Here is a 15,774-nt window from a genome sequence, read left to right on the forward strand (position 1 = left end):
TTCACAGCTCTGGAGATCAGAAGTCCAAAATGGGTTTCACTGGGCCAACATCAAGCTGGTGGCAAGGCTGCATTTCTTCTGGAGGCTCCAGGGAGCATCGGTTTTCTTGCCTTTTCCAGCTTCTAGAGGCTGCCTGTATTCCTTGGCCCCTGACCTGGGGTTCTTCCATCTTCAGAGCCAGCCACACGTCACTCCGACTTCTGCTTCCATGGTCACATCTCATTCTCTGACTTGGGTCCTCCTGCCTCCCTCTTATGAAGATTTGTGGTTGTAGTGGACCCATTCAGATAATCCAGGATCATCTCCCCACCTTAATTTAGTCACATCTGTGGAGTCCCTTTTGCCATGTGAAAAGTTTACAGGTTCTGAGGATTTGCCTACTGCAAGGAGATTGGAGTTAGAATCTAGCTCTGTCACTTACTAGCTGTGGGAATTTAACTGAGTCACTACTCTGTTTAGAATCTGTTTCCCGGGACTTCCCTGGTGGCGCAGTGGTTAAGAATCCGCCTGCCAATGCAGGGGACACGGGTTCGATCCCTGGTCCGGGAAGCTCCTACATGCCACAGAGCAACTAAGCCCGTGTGCCACAACTACTGAGCCCATGTGTGGTAACTACTGAAGCCCGTGCGCCTAGAGCCCGTGCTCCGCAGCAAGAGAAGCCCACGCACCGCAACGAAGAGTAGCCCCCGCTCACCACAACTAGAGAAAAGTCCATGTGCAGCAACGAAAACCCAACGCAACCAAAAATAAATAAAATTTTTTTAAAAAGAATCTGTTTCCTCTTCTGTTATATGGGTAGAGCAGTGACCCCTGCCCCACCCACCCTGCCCCCTACACACACACACACACACACACACACACACACACACACACACACAGAGTCATGTTTTTGAGGTCTGGATGAAATAATATATATGAAAAGACTTGATAGGCTTTCTTTTAGTTGATGTTGATTGTGACTTAAAGCAAAAGGAAAGAAAGAGTTATTTGCTTCGTGTTAGCAGATCTTAGCACTTAGCAAGTGTTTGGGGTGAGGGTGAATTCAAAATTAGAATTCAGTTCTGTTGATCTGGATTTGTCCCCCTTTTTTCATGAATTACATGAATTTCTTCAACATGTATCCTTGTTCACCTGGTTTTATCTAGAGGCCGTTTTAAGAAAGTGTTAAACTTCATTAACAAATACTTGCTGAGCAGCCGTACTGGGCCCTGCCCTTTGGAAGAAGGCCCAGAGGTGAGAGAGTGGGCACGCGAGGAGCAGAAATGAATTCGGGGCGACTGGAGCTTGGAGAGTAAGGAGGAGGCCCAGGGTTGAGACCGATGGGAAACGGGGAAAATGAGCCCCAGGCCGAGTCAGGGTCTCAGGACCTGACTCGGGTCGGCAGCATCCCACCTACAACTTTCCATCCTCCAGAACCTCTCCGGGGAAAAGGATGTTTTAGGGACTTGAACCATTCAAACCAGAAGCAGTAAGGCAGCATCGGCAGTTTCCCTCCCAGCTCTTCCTAGAAGCCCCGGGTAGCCCTGCCTTGGGAGGCCAAGGTCGAGTCACATTAGAGATGCCAAGACTCCAGAGTGAGGGACAGTCCCATTGCTTTTAATTAAGGGGAATTTCCTCATTGTGGCACTGAAGAGTTTCTGCATGTTTGAAGCAAAGTTTGGCTGAAATCGAATTTGTAGTCATTTAAAGCATTTCCTGCCAAATGGTTTCTGTTTTGTTTGTGTGGATTTTCTCTTTGTTGCTACGGATTTACGTCTGTAAATGTTTCAGGTATGATTAGACATCAGGTGGAAGTGGAACTGGGCAAGCAGAATAAACACCAATGCCCCTCCCTGGTCTACTCCCCGCTCCCGGAAACTGCTCCCACATATTAGCAGTGAAGAGGCGTCTTGGTTTTGGCTGGAGATAAAGGGGCATCCACAGACATTCATGGAATAATGTACCTTTTTGACACTTACCAAGTACAAAAGTTAAGTAAGAGGGATGCTGTTTTACTGGTGGTGGACACAGCAGACAGCATTCTAACATTCTTCCTTTAGGTAAAGCAGCATTTCCTCAACAGATTGTCTGTCACTTTTCTCATAAGTTCCTTACATTTGACTCGGTCTTCTTTCTCTAAATTTTTCTAGGCTGTTCAGTTTGACCCTGAAGAAACTTGTCATGCTAAAAGAAATGGACAAAGACCTTAACTCAGTGGTCATAGCTGTGAAGCTACAGGTGAGTTGAACAGGATTGTTTGTTCAGGACCCAGGGAAGCTGGATAACCTTGTGCTGTCGGGGCTTCGGAGATGCTGGTGGGGGACCAGCTCTCTCGTCCTTCACTCAGCAAAGCAGGTGCAGTAGTGGGAAGATGATTGAGCTCATGCGACCTACTGGGTCCCAGTTCTGCATCTTAGTTAAGGCACTCATTCGCTTTAAACCTTAGTTTCTTTGTCTGAAGGACAAAAGTGGCTCTCCCTGCCCTGCCTGTCTAACAGGATTAGCATGAAGATCCGGAAATTCAGAAGTTGCTAGGGTGGCTTATGTAGGTTTCGGTCTTATTCCTGGGATTTCTGGCTATAAGGAGATGTATGGGTTGGGGAAGCAGCTTTGGCAGTTTTCTATAGGGTGGAAGAAACCTGTAGGTTATTATTTCAGACTTGACAGTTTAAAATTTACTGGCGTGTTTTGTCTTCTGAGTCATCCACACATTTAATTCCTTGAAATTACCTCAGTATCTCCCAGGGACCCAAAGTATTTCACAACATTCATATTCTAAGCATTCGGAATTTCAGTTTCAGGAGAAACTGAACTCCAGAAAGGTCAAGGAATTTACCTGTTGCCGGGTGATACCAGGTGGCAGAAGTGGGACTAGAAAGCAGAGAGCCGGTAACGTATATAGACATTAAACTCTGACACCAGGGCTTCCTTAACCAATCAGTCCCTTTTTTTTTTTTTTTTTTTTTTTTTTTTTTTTTTTTTTTTTTTTTTTTTTTGCGGTATGCGGGCCTCTCACTGCTGTGGCCTCTCCCGCCGCGGAGCGCAGGCTCCGGACGCACAGGCCCAGCGGCCACGGCCCACGGGCCCAGTCGCTCCGCGGCACGTGGGATCCTCCCGGACCAGGGCACGAACCCGCGTCTCCTGCATCGGCAGGCGGACTCCCAACCACTGCGCCACCAGGGAAGCCCGAATCAGTCCCTTTTAATGACGATCCCTAAAGCTTACTGAGAGTCTGGAGTGCCTCTGGAACCATTAAAGGCTGGAATCCTTCTAGCTTAAGAATGGTATATTACTGAGTTCTATTTCATGGAAAAATAGTGAGCTGTAAGGAAACTCACTACTAACCAGAACATTCGATTACTGGCTCACCTGTTCGTTGTGCAGCAGTTTCTTGGCTTCACTAAAACTCACGTCTGGGGCTTCCCTGGTGGCGCAGTGGTTGAGAGTCCGCCTGCCGATGCAGGGGATACAGGTTCGTGCCCCGGTCCGGGAAGATCCCACATGCTGCGGAGCGGCTGGGCCCGTGGGCCGTGGCCGCTGAGCCTGCGCGTCCGGAGCCTGTGCCCCGCAACGGGAGAGGCCACAACAGTGAGAGGCCCACGTACCACAAAAAAAAAAAAAAACTCACGTCTGTAGCATTTTCGCAGTATGTGTACCATACGCTGAGGTCCTCAGTTCTCTTTCTGAGATAAATACATTATGTTAATTTAGTCCTCAAAACTTGAAACACTTTAATTACTCCTTATGATTTCCTGTGTGTCCCTTATATTCAGACTTCCTGTTCATCTTTGTGCATAATTCCTCTCGATTCTGTGAAACGTTTCCAGACACTTTGGGTTGAAAAAACAAGTGTGGGACCATGATGGGCGTGTGGAAACTTGAGGTGTCTTTTCCTCCTTTCCCGATTTCACACCTGTCTCTAGGTCACGGGCAGTGTTCCAGTTTTCAGGAGTTATTTGCATAGCTAAAGCAGTTGCTTTCCAGTGCAAACACTGTTGGTACAGTTTTGAAAGTTCCTTGCTGCTTTTGCATCCCCGCAGTTAACTGCCTTTGCCAAAACAAATAATGTCTTTTATTTCCTGATTAAATATTTAACATTCTGTAAAATTTTAAATTATACCCCAAAGCTACAAATATCCTAAATTTTTTATTGCTTGACTTCCAAGCAGCTGAAAGTAATTACAGATGTTATCACATTCCTTTATCCAGTCACTTATTTATTCATTTACACATTTATCTAATAAATATTTATTGAGCACCTGTTATAGGCCAAGTGTTGTTCTAGGCACAGGGGATTCAGCAGCGAACAGAACACACCCAAACCCCTGCCTTTAAGGCCCTTTACGTGCTGATAGAGCAGCAGTTCTCAACATGAGGTCTGCAGAGCCTGGGCTCCCTAAGACCCTCTCAGTGGATACATAAGATCCAAACTGTTTTCATGATAATACTGTGGCTTTACTTGCCCTTTCCACCACGTTGACATCTGCATTGAAGTTACAAGAGCAATGGCTGGTAAAACGGCTGGCTGGCCCTCAGTGCAAATCAGGACAGCTGACCAGAATGTCAGTAGTCCCTGTATTGCCTCCCATGGCAAACCAGAAGGAAGAGGGGAAAAGCCAGTTTCGCTTAAGAATGTCCTTGGAGAAGCAGTAAAAACTGTTAATTTATTTTGTCTCAACCTTGGAATACATGTCTTTTTAATAGTCTGTGTGATGAAACGGAAATGCGCATACAGTGCTCCTTCTTCACAGAGGAGGCTATTGTTGTCTCAAGGACAAGTCCTCATACAACTGAGCTGTGCATTGAAGTAGCTGCTTTTTCATGGAACACCAGTTTTACTTGAAAGAGGGGATTACAGACAAGCTGGTTATTCAGACTCAGGTATTTGGAAGTTACTTTCTTGAAAATGAACAGAGTAAGCCCGTTCAGAAAATGAACAGTTTCCCACTTTGAGGGAAACAACTGAGAATATTTTTGGCCAATAATAAATGACATTTGAGCTTTCAAGTGAAAACCAGAATTTTGGAAAACTTGCCTTTGTCACTGTAAGCTTAACAGCTTCCCAATTCTTTTTATTTATTTACTTATTTACTTATTTATTCATGGTGGCGTTGGGTCTTCGTTTGCTACGCGGGCTTTCTCTAGTTACAGCGAGCAGGGGCTATACTCTTCGTTGCGGTGCACAGGCTTCTCATTGTGGTGGCTTCTCTTGTTGCAGAGCACGGGCTTTAGGCACATGGGCTTCAGTAGTTGTGGCATGTGGGCTCAGGAGCTGTGGCTCACGGGCTCTAGAGCGCAGGCTCAGTAGTCGTGGCTCATGGGCTCTAGAGCACAGGCTCAATAGTTGTGGCTCATGGACTCTAGAGCACAGGCTCAGTAGTTGTGGCGCACAGGCTTAGTTGCTCTGCAGCATGTGGGATCTCCCCGGACCAGGGCTCGAACCCGTGTCCCCTGCACTGGCAGGCGGATTCTTAACCACTGCGCCACCAGGGAAGTCCCAGCTTCCCAGTTCTTAAAGACTTTCCTTAAAAGGTCTGTAGTGATAGTAACTGTCGTGATTTTTTATATTGTGTAATGAGTAACATTTGAAAGATTCGCGTAACTCAGTGAACCAGTATTTTCCAAATGACCAATGCATGAGGTCACAAAATTGTGCTGGGTAAAGGTCCATTCAAAGAACAAAACAGGTCAATGGATTGGATTTTATTTTTTACTTTTTGTTTAGAAATAATTTTAAATTTACAGAAGAGGTGCAGTAGTAGTACATAGAGTTCCCATATACCCCTCACTCAGCTTCTCCCAGTGTTAACATCTTTCTTAACCATGGTATTTATCAAAACTAAGAAATTATCACTGGTACAACACCATTAACTAAATTACAGACTTTATTCAAATTTCCCAATTTTTCCAGTGATATCCTTTTAATTGACTGGATTTTAATATATAACAGACTATAAAACCTTATTGATATGGTTTCAGACTCTACTTTGTGACTAACCTTTAAGAGACTACCACTTGTAGAGTTTTGGTGTACTATCAAAGAAAAATAGTCCACCATTATTTGAAAAGGCTGTGAAAATGTTCTTCCTTTTTCTAACTTTGTATCTCTCTGAGTCTGGATTTTTTTTTTTTTTTTTTTTTTTTTTTTTTTTTTTTTTTTGTGGTACGCGGGCCTCTCACTGTTGTGGCCTCTCCCGTTGCGGGGCACAGGCTCCGGACGCGCAGGCTCAGCGGCCATGGCTCACGGGCCCAGCCGCTCCGCGGCATGTGGGATCTTCCCGGACCGGGGCACGAACCCGTGTCCCCTGCATCGGCAGGCGGATTCTCAACCACTGCGCCACCAGGGAAGCCCTGGATTTTTTTAATATACTCAACCAAAACAATATTTTGTAACAGATTGGTTACAGAAACAGGTGTGAGAACCTGGCTGTCTTTTACTAAGCCAGATGTCAAAGAGATTCACAGAAGTGTAAAAGGATACCATCTGCCTCATACACAGCTGTTAGGTGTGTACAGTGGTGCAGACACTGTGGAAAACAGTCTGGCAGTTCCTCAAAAGGTTAAACACAGAGTTACCATATGACCTAGCAGTTCCACTCCTAAATATTACCCAAGTGAGATGAAAACATGTCCACACAAAACTTTGCACACAAATATTCATGGCAGCATAATGGCTGAAAAGTGGAAACGACCCAAGTCCATTAATTGATGAATGAATAAATAAAATGTGATATATCCATACAGTGGAGTATTACTTGGCAAAAAAAAGAATAAAGTACAGGGACTTCCCTGGTGGTGCAGTGGTTAAGACTCCTCGCTCCCAGTGCAGGGGGCCTGGGTTCGATCCCTGGTCCGGGACCTAGATCCCACACGCATGCAGCAACTAAGAGTTCTCATGCCACAACTAAGGAGGCCGTGAGCTGCAACTAAGGAGCCTGCCTGCCACAACTAAGGAGCTCACATGCTGCAACTAAGACCCAACGCAACCTAATTCATTATTTTTTAAAGAAAGAATAAAGTACATTCATGCTACAATATTGATGAACCTTGAAAACATACTAAATGAAAGAAGCCAGTCACAAAAGACCACATATTATATGATTCCATTTTATGAAATGTCCAGTATAGACAAATCCGTAGAGTCAGAAAGTTAAATTAGTGGCTGCCTAGGGGTAGAGGGATGGGAAGGTTGGCAGGGTGACAGACAGCTATTGAGTGTGGGGTTCCTTTTTTGGGTGGTGAAAATGTTGTAAAATTGATTGTGTTCCTGGTTGCACAACTCTGAATGTACTAAAGGCCATTGAATTGCACACTTTTTTTTTTTTTTTTTTTTTGCGGTACGCGGGCCTCTCACTGCTGTGGCCTCTCCCGCTGTGGAGCACAGGCTCCGGATGCGCAGGCTCAGCGGTGTCCCACGCATCGGCAGGCAGACTCTCAACCACTGCGCCACCAGGGAAGCCCTGAATTGCACACTCTAAATGGGCAGATTGTGTAGTATTTGAATTATATTCTAATAAAGCTGTTATATACATAAAAAAATGATGCCCTCTTAATAAATTGTTTTTGCTTTAGAGAAGATATTTTTCATAAAAATATTTTTATGTAAACACATAATAGGTTCATTACAGTTATTTTTAAATGAATTAACACATATTTTTAATATCTCAGTTTTAATTGCTAGTGTGGTAAATTTTGAAAGATACATGTACATAAACAAAAGCTATTTGGGATCCTCAGTAATTTTTAAGAGTGTAAAAAGATCCTGAGACTGAAAAGTTTAAGATTAATCATTGTAGTGGAAGGAAAGAGACAATAAACATTAATTTTTTTAAAAAAAGATAATTTTGAAATTGGACTCAAGTTGATAGTGCCTGGCACCTGGAAGAAGCAAATACTGGGACCCGTGAAGGGCTAAATCTTTGGAGAAGGTTGGCGAAGATGAGAACAGTACTGTGCCATGCTTTGAAAGCGCCTGAGCTGGCCACGATCCTGTGGCTGCACCGCAGCTACCTCCTGTTACCCGCGTGCGCAAGTTCACGTTCACAAGTTTGCAATTCAGATAATGCGTTTGGGAAAGAAATGTTTACAGGTATTTATGGCGTATATTTGGATAGTGAGAGTTCAAATAGTGAGGGCCACTGCTGTTGGAAGGTTATATGTCGCGGAGGCGGGGTGGGGGGGCATGTCAAATAAATAAAATACGGTGAAGAGGATGGAGCATGCCATGCCCACTAGAGAAAGCCCACGTACAGCAGTGAAGACCCAATGCAGCCAAAAAATAAAGAAATAAAGAAATTTAGACAAGGATGCTTTCATCAGTAAGTTATATTATCGTTAGAAAAAAAAAGAAATCATGAAGAGTTACGGCAGGAGTAGTGCTGGGGAAGGAACAGTGCGTGAGGAGCTAAAGTCAAGAAATGAGCAGGGATGCTGGCAGGTACAGACAAGAGCCACAGCCAGGAAGAGAGGCTAGACGAGGGGCATCCACTCAAAGCGGGAGTTTGGGGGAGGTGGAAAGGAGAATGTTCTGGAGCTGCTGATGAGGAACAAGGAGGACCCTGCCCGACCCCCAAGCCCAGCAGTCAGCCCAGGAAGCAGTGTCTTCAGCAGGGAGCAGGTTTCAGCTGGGCGGGGTTTCTCAGCAGTGTTGTGGGGCTGTGCTGTGCCTCGTAGGCCGGTCGGCAGCAGCCCTGGCCTCTATGCTCTAGGAATACCACGCACTCACGCACACACCCCAGCTGTAACAATCAAAAATGTCTCTAAACTTTGCCAAATGTCTCCTACCCCTGGTTGAAAACCACTGCTACATATAAACCACATTTTGGATTCTCAGCATTTCTGAGATTCACTGTCCAGAGACTTCTTAAATCCTAAGAGCCTATATACATTCAGGTGAAAACTTTGCCAAGACTCTTGCTCCTAATAGAGGTTACAAAAAGCATTATCTAACGAATTAGGCAGAGCTTTCTTTATTATTTTTAATTGGCATAATATAATGCTATTCTAATTTTAAAAGCATTGTGAAATACTACATTTAGGAGATTTTCCTTCCTGCATTATACAAACTCTGTATTTTGTAAAAGCAAAAATTAGAAATAGATTAAGAAACCTAAAAGTTAAAACTAAATTTTTTTTCATTTCTAAAGGAATACAGAGTGGAATATCTATTCTAATACAGCAGAATAACTTCATTACCTTGGAGTAAGCAAAGATTTCTTAGCTAGGACCCAGAATGCATTAAGCATAAAAGAAAAAGAAAATAATAAAGTTGACCAGATCAAAATTACATACTTCATCAAAAGATACTATTAAGAAAATGAATAGGCAAGAAAATGTTTATGGTGCATATATCTGACAATTTCTTGTATAAATAAACAACTTAACGCCCGAATAACAAGATAAACAACACAGAGAAGTTTGATCAGGCACATCATAAATGGAGATTTACAACTGACCAATAAACAGCTGAGAAGGCGCTGCACTGGCTGAGTCCTCAGGGAGATGCAAATTGCAGCCACAGTGATGGACCTCTCTGCACGTGGCTAGTAGAATCCACACGTCCAGGACAGACCACGCCGGATGCAGCTGCAGGTGGAAAGTGGTACTAACACTTTGGAAATCAGTCTGGCGGTTTCTCATGAAGCTACTGCATATGTGTCTACCCTAAGACCCAGCCATTCCTCTCCTAGGTGTCGGCCCAGGAAAAAGAAAACACATCCACTTGTGTGGATGACTTGTACAAGAATGACAGCTTTAGCCATAATGGTCCCAAACTAGAAACACCCCAAATGTGAAATGTTCAGCGACAGGAGAACGGAAACCACATGTGGTACGTTCATGGGACAGAATTCTGCTCAGCAGTAAAAAGGAACAAGCTTTCGATACACTCAACAGCCTGTATGAACCTCAGACACATTATAAATGTTGGGCAAAAGAAGCCCGACCAGAATAGTACACACTGTATGATTCCATTTATATGGAATTTTAGAACAGGAAAAACTGACCTATGGTGAAAGAACTCGGAACAGTGCTTTCCTCTAAGACAGGAGTGCAGGATTGACTGGGAGGCATCACAAGGGATTTTTCCAGAGTAATAAAAATGCTCTACATCTTGACACAGATGTGGGTTACACGGGTATGTACATTTACTAACTCATCGATCTGTATACTGGAGATCGGGGCACTTCACTGTGTTAAACTCAATTTTTTTTTAAGTAATTTTTATAAATGTACTGACATTCCTCAGGCTCTCCTGCTGATCTCTTTTTACATTGAGGAACAGTTTAGCCCAACTTTATTTTTAAGAGCTAAAAACACTATGGTGTTTAACCCAGTGTTAGGTTTGGCGGAGCGGGGGTGCCGGGGGGCATGGCAGGGGAAGAGGGGGCGGGGGGAGCCGCACTAAAAGGAAGAGTTCCTGGAAAAAAATTACATCAAAGCTGAGACTACTGGGAAGGTGAGTTGGTTAGCTGTGTACAGAAGCATGAAAGAACATCCAAGAAGAGAAAACAGCATGTGGAAATGCCGAGACAGGACAGTGTGGCCGAAGTGTCAGATAGACGGGAGGAGGGCGGCTGAGGTGCCATGGGGAGAACTGCCACGCCTTGGGGTGCGACACCACTGCCTCTCCCTCAGGAGCAGTGGGAGAGGAGAACTCAGATGCAATGACAAATCATTTTCATGTGAAAACCCTTTACAAACGGACAGCATAATACATGTAAAATCATATCTATGGTAGTGGCTTGATTTTGATCAAGTACAACAAAAAAACTGGTGGAATACTTGAACTGGTAAGAATCTTTGTAGAGTTTAGATGTTGCTTGCAAACAGTATTTCTTTGGGTCTGATTTTTGGTGATACAGCTTTGACCTATTTTTTCTTGGTTTCAGGGTTCAAAAAGGATTCTTCGTTCCAACGAGATCATCCTTCCAGCCAGTGGATTGGTGGAAACAGAGCTCCAGTTAACCTTCTCCCTCCAGGTGAGAACCTGCTCAGTCTTAGGTCATTAATATGCCATGTCCAGCCTAATCCCGAACAGTCCTCTAATCTGGAGACTGTTTTATCTAAGAACAGCCATAGCCCAATGATTTAAAGTCACCTAGAGCTTCTGTGGCCGGCCTGGGGGACCAGAGCAATCACTCAGACAGCGACAGCAAGGGCGCCGAGACCCAGATGGGCTGCTGAAAAGTACACCACAAATCGTTCTTTGTTGTTGTTGTTTTTTAATTGCAGTATAGTTGATTTAAAGTGTTGTGTTAAGCTGCTGCATAGCACAAGGAGATCAACTCAACGCTTTGTGACCACCTAGAGGGGTGGGATAGGGAGGGTGGGAGAGAGGCTCAAGAGGGAAGGGATATGGGGACATATGTATACATATAGCTGATTCACTTTGTTGTACAGCAGAAACTAACACAACATTGTAAAGCATTTATACTCCAATAAAGATGTGAAGTAAATAAATAAATGAAAAGCACTAAAAAATAAAATAAAATGTCTTAGTTTCTGCTGTACAGCAAAGTGATTCAGTTATACATATATATATATATGTATGTGTGTGTATATGTTCTTTTTCATATTCTTTTCCATCATGGTTTATCACAGGCTATTGAATATAGTTCCCTGTGCTCTACAGTGGGACCTTGTTGTTTATTCATCCTGTATGTAATGCTTTGCCTCTCATTCTTCTTCCCCTTTTTCTCAGACAGAGCTGCTAACCCCTCCATCCCACCATCCTCGTCCCCGTCACCTCTCCTTAGTAATCCACACCGTGCCCCCCAGCAGAGGTGGATGCTTCAGTCTTGTTTTGCCCCCATACTGCAACCTCCATCCCTTCCCTTCTCCTCCTTATCAGTCCCAGTATGTCTGTCTCTCCGCATAACGCCAGTACCCCAGGTTGCAGTGCACGGACACCTGATTATCTGGCAAGGGAGGAGGCTGTTTTCTGAGCGTGTGTGGACCACCCCGCGGCGGAGTGGAAGCCGGGCGTCCCCCTCGCCCCTATCGCCCCCTCGTGCAGCTGGAGGCCAGTGAAGCACAGGAAGGTGGCACGTCCTCTCGCAGCACCAAGACCCACCGAGGACCCGGTTGCTGATTAACTGTGCTCGGCTCTGTTTTGTGCTCGGCAGTACCCTCATTTCCTGAAGCGAGATGCCAACAAGCTGCAGATCATGTTGCAGAGGAGAAAGCGTTACAAGAACCGGACCATCCTGGGCTATAAGACCCTGGCCGTGGGGCTCATCAACATGGCAGAGGTGAGAGAGGGCGGCCTCTGGACAGTCAACCTTTCGGAGCCGACGAGAGACACCAGCCCAGCCAGTGATTTTCCCAGCCTGCTGTTTGGGTGTTTTATTCTGTGTTACAAATTAATTCTTTTATTGGAAATTCAGGACGCACTTCTTTTTATTGAGAGCTTTCTCCCTCATGAAATTTTTTTCTTTAACTTTAAAAAAAATGTCAGGGCTTCCCTGGTGGCGCAGTGGTTGAGAATCCGCCTGCCGATGCAGGAGACACGGGTTCGTGCCCTGGTCCGGGAAGATCCCACATGCCGCGGAGCAACTAAGCCCGTGAGCCATGGCCGCTAGGCCTGCGCGTCCGGAGCCTGTGCTCCGCAACGGGAGAGGCCACAACAGTGAGAGGCCCGCATACCGCAAAAAAAAAAAAAAAAAAATGTCAAACTTAGAGAACAGTTGTAAGAATAGTATAAAGAATTCCCATCTACCCTTCACCCAGATTCTTCAGTGTTAACACATCTGCCTTATTATTCTCTCCTACATACACATTATGCATGTTGTTTTCTTTTCTGAACCACCGAGAGTAAGCTGGTGCCCCGTCACACATAGTTAATACGTACTGTGTCTACCATGAAGATCAGGACATTAGCACTGACACAGGGTTGCCGTCTAACCCGCAGTCCGCACCCAGGTCATGCCAAGCGACTCAGGGATGTCCTTTGCAGGCCCAGGGTTTCATCTGGGATTACGGGCTGCACTTAGCTCTCATCTCATTAGTCTCCCTCGACCTGCAGTCCCTCGGATTTTCCTTGTCTTTCATGCCCTTGACATTTTTTAAGAGTACAGGCTCTTTATTGAATGTGCCTCAGTTCAGCTTTGTCTGATGTTTTCTGAAGATGACATTCAACTTCTGCGTTTTGGGCAGAATCATCGCAGCAGTAATGCAGGCAGCACTCTGTGTTGATTTGTTCTGTTACTGGTGAGGCTGACTCTTATCGCTTGGTTAATTTAAGATGGTGTGTGCCAGGATTTCCAGCATAAAGTTAATTAATACATAGTTTGTTCTTACCAATGGAAAAAAAACATTTTATAGGGAGATGTTTTGAGACTATATAAGTCTCTTTTCTCCTCATATCTTCACCAAGTAGTTTTAGTCTCTATTAACGATTCTTTGCCAGAATCAATCATTACTTTGATGTTTGCCAGACAGTGAATTTCCAATCCCACCATTCCTTCTCTATTTATTAGTTGGCTGTCATCTATAAGATACAGCTTTCCCTTCTTCCCCATTTACTGATTGATTCATTTCTTTGTATCAGTTATGGATCTGTGGATTCCTGTTTAATTCAGTGGGATTTAGTCTACTACTATCATTATTTATTTATTTATTTAATTTTTAAAATGTATTTAATTTTTAATTTTTTTTTTTCGCGGTACGCAGGCCTCTCACTGTTGCGGCCTCTCCCGTTGCGGAGCACAGGCTCCGGACGCGCAGGCTCAGCGGCCATGGCTCACGGGCCCAGCCGCTCCGCAGCATGTGGGATCTTCCCGGACCGGGGCACGAACCCGTGTCCCCCGCATCGGCAGGCAGACTCTCAACCACTGTGCCACCAGGGAAGCCGTATCATTATTTATTTTGATGCTCAAATTATCTCGAATTTGGCCAGTAGGAGCCCCTTCAAGCTGATTCCTATATCCTTTTTTATATGCCTCATTGTTCTTTACATGCTTCTTTACTTTCTGGTACAAAATATTACAGGCTCATCATGTACTTTCCCTGACCCAGCCTCAAAATGAACTGATCTTCCAAAGAGCCCCGGTTCCTTTTAGTGGAGAATGGTATTTAGAAACCAAGATCTGGATGCTAGAGGTGCTCGTTTTCCCAACTGGGGTATCATTGCTTCTCCTCCCTCTCAGCAGACGGAGCTAGGAAATACATGTATACACATGCATGTGCACGTGTATATACATACACATCATATCTATTTCCACATCTGTATCTATCTGATCATAAGCTCTCACATTCCAGTCAATTCCAGTCAGCACCTTTGGGGTTCCTCTAGCCTTTCTCTTTTTCATGTTTCTAATTCGCTTCTCAGTATGTCTGCTCATTTGTTCAGCTTCCCTGTATGCCCGGTGAATCTTCTCAGCCCTGACCAAGGGGAAGAGGAAAGGGGCCACAAGTCAATTTTAAAACCTATTTCTGTGTTTTAGAACATTAAGTAAGAAAAATTTTGTGGCCATAGTAAAAGGTGAGATAGCCCCAGCCCATCTTTCTGTCCTCTTCATGTTTTGTGTAAGAACGAGGGCCTGGCGGGAGTGAAGTATGTGGATGGCACATTTTGCCAGCTGTGTGAAGCCCTTATTGCCAGGCACAGGTGGCCTGGCACAGGTGGCCACGGTCTACAGGCAGGCCTCACACAGCCTGGAGAGCTAGTTTCTCTGTGAAAGACTTAAACTAAAATGCAGTCCTAGAGATTAGCAGTCATTTTCAATCTCAGGCCTTGATTTTTATCTCTAAGCATGTGGCCTGACCCGTGGCTGACACTTCCGGAGGTAGTTTAATGTGAGACTGGGGACTTCCCTGGAGGTCCAGTGGTTGGGACTCCACGCTTTCGCGGCATGGGCCCTGGTTCAATCCCTGGTGGGGGAACTAAGATCTCACAAGCCGCGTGGCACGGCCAAAAAGGAAAAAAAAAAAAGGTAAAGTGAGACAGGCAATAGGAGAACGGTAGGCGTAAATCTGGAAGATAGTGAAAAAGAAAATGTGATAGCAGAACGCCGTTCCCAGTGGCTCGCCTGTCCATTGGGATTTGTGAAAACGGGCTGCTCTGTGGCACTGTCTGTAGTGAGGTGTGTCTGTGGCCGCCCCCTGCTCGTAGGTGATGCAGCACCCAAACGAAGGCGCCCTGGTACTTGGCCTGCACAGCAACGTGAAGGATGTCTCCGTTCCTGTGGCAGAAATAAAGATCTACTCCCTGTCCAGCCAGCCCATTGACCATGAAGGAATCAAATCCAAGCTGTCTGGTAGGACGTGTGCAGTGTTGGGAAGCCCTCCCCATCACCTGATCTCCATCCCAGGAAAGCCTAACACGTTCCTAGGCAAGAGGAGCTTAGAGCTCCCTGGAAATGAAAGGGGGTCGGGGCCCTCCCCTCCACCCCAGCCGCGTTTCCACTTGAGGAGAGCATGATTCCAGCCAGCCAAAGCCTCTTAGACCAGATCTTCCCCTTGCGAGGTCATCTTATTAAGGTGTCTGTTTCCAGACCGTTCTCCTGATATTGACAATTATTCTGAGGAAGAGGAGGAGAGTTTCTCATCAGAACAGGAAGGCAGTGATGATCCACTACACGGGCAGGTAACTTTCCACAGCCCCTCAGTAAAGCGGCCGAGAAGCAATTACAGACCCTCCTAGGGTTTCCCAACCTCATTCCATCCCCCAACCCACTTAGGACCTGTTCTATGAGGATGAGGATCTTCGGAAAGTAAAGAAGACCCGGAGGAAACTAACCTCAACGTCTGCCATCACAAGGGTGAGCCTCCAAGGTCCGGGGAATGTTTTAGCAA

At 45.2% G+C, this 15,774-nt stretch overlaps 1 protein-coding gene across 1 annotated transcript in view; it reads left to right on the forward strand.

Moving 5' to 3' along the window:
• PACS1 (phosphofurin acidic cluster sorting protein 1) overlaps window positions 1-15,774 on the forward strand; it is a 136,295-nt gene that overhangs the window by 97,318 nt on the left and 23,203 nt on the right. The window contains exons 2-7 of the mRNA XM_059067979.2: window positions 2,130-2,217; window positions 10,869-10,958; window positions 12,105-12,230; window positions 15,092-15,236; window positions 15,474-15,565; window positions 15,660-15,740. Coding sequence (XP_058923962.1) covers window positions 2,130-2,217; window positions 10,869-10,958; window positions 12,105-12,230; window positions 15,092-15,236; window positions 15,474-15,565; window positions 15,660-15,740 — 622 coding nt within the window. The remainder of the gene's footprint in view (window positions 1-2,129; window positions 2,218-10,868; window positions 10,959-12,104; window positions 12,231-15,091; window positions 15,237-15,473; window positions 15,566-15,659; window positions 15,741-15,774) is intronic.

This window comes from Kogia breviceps, chromosome 7 (genome assembly GCF_026419965.1).
Source record: "Kogia breviceps isolate mKogBre1 chromosome 7, mKogBre1 haplotype 1, whole genome shotgun sequence".
NCBI lineage: Eukaryota > Metazoa > Chordata > Mammalia > Artiodactyla > Physeteridae > Kogia > Kogia breviceps.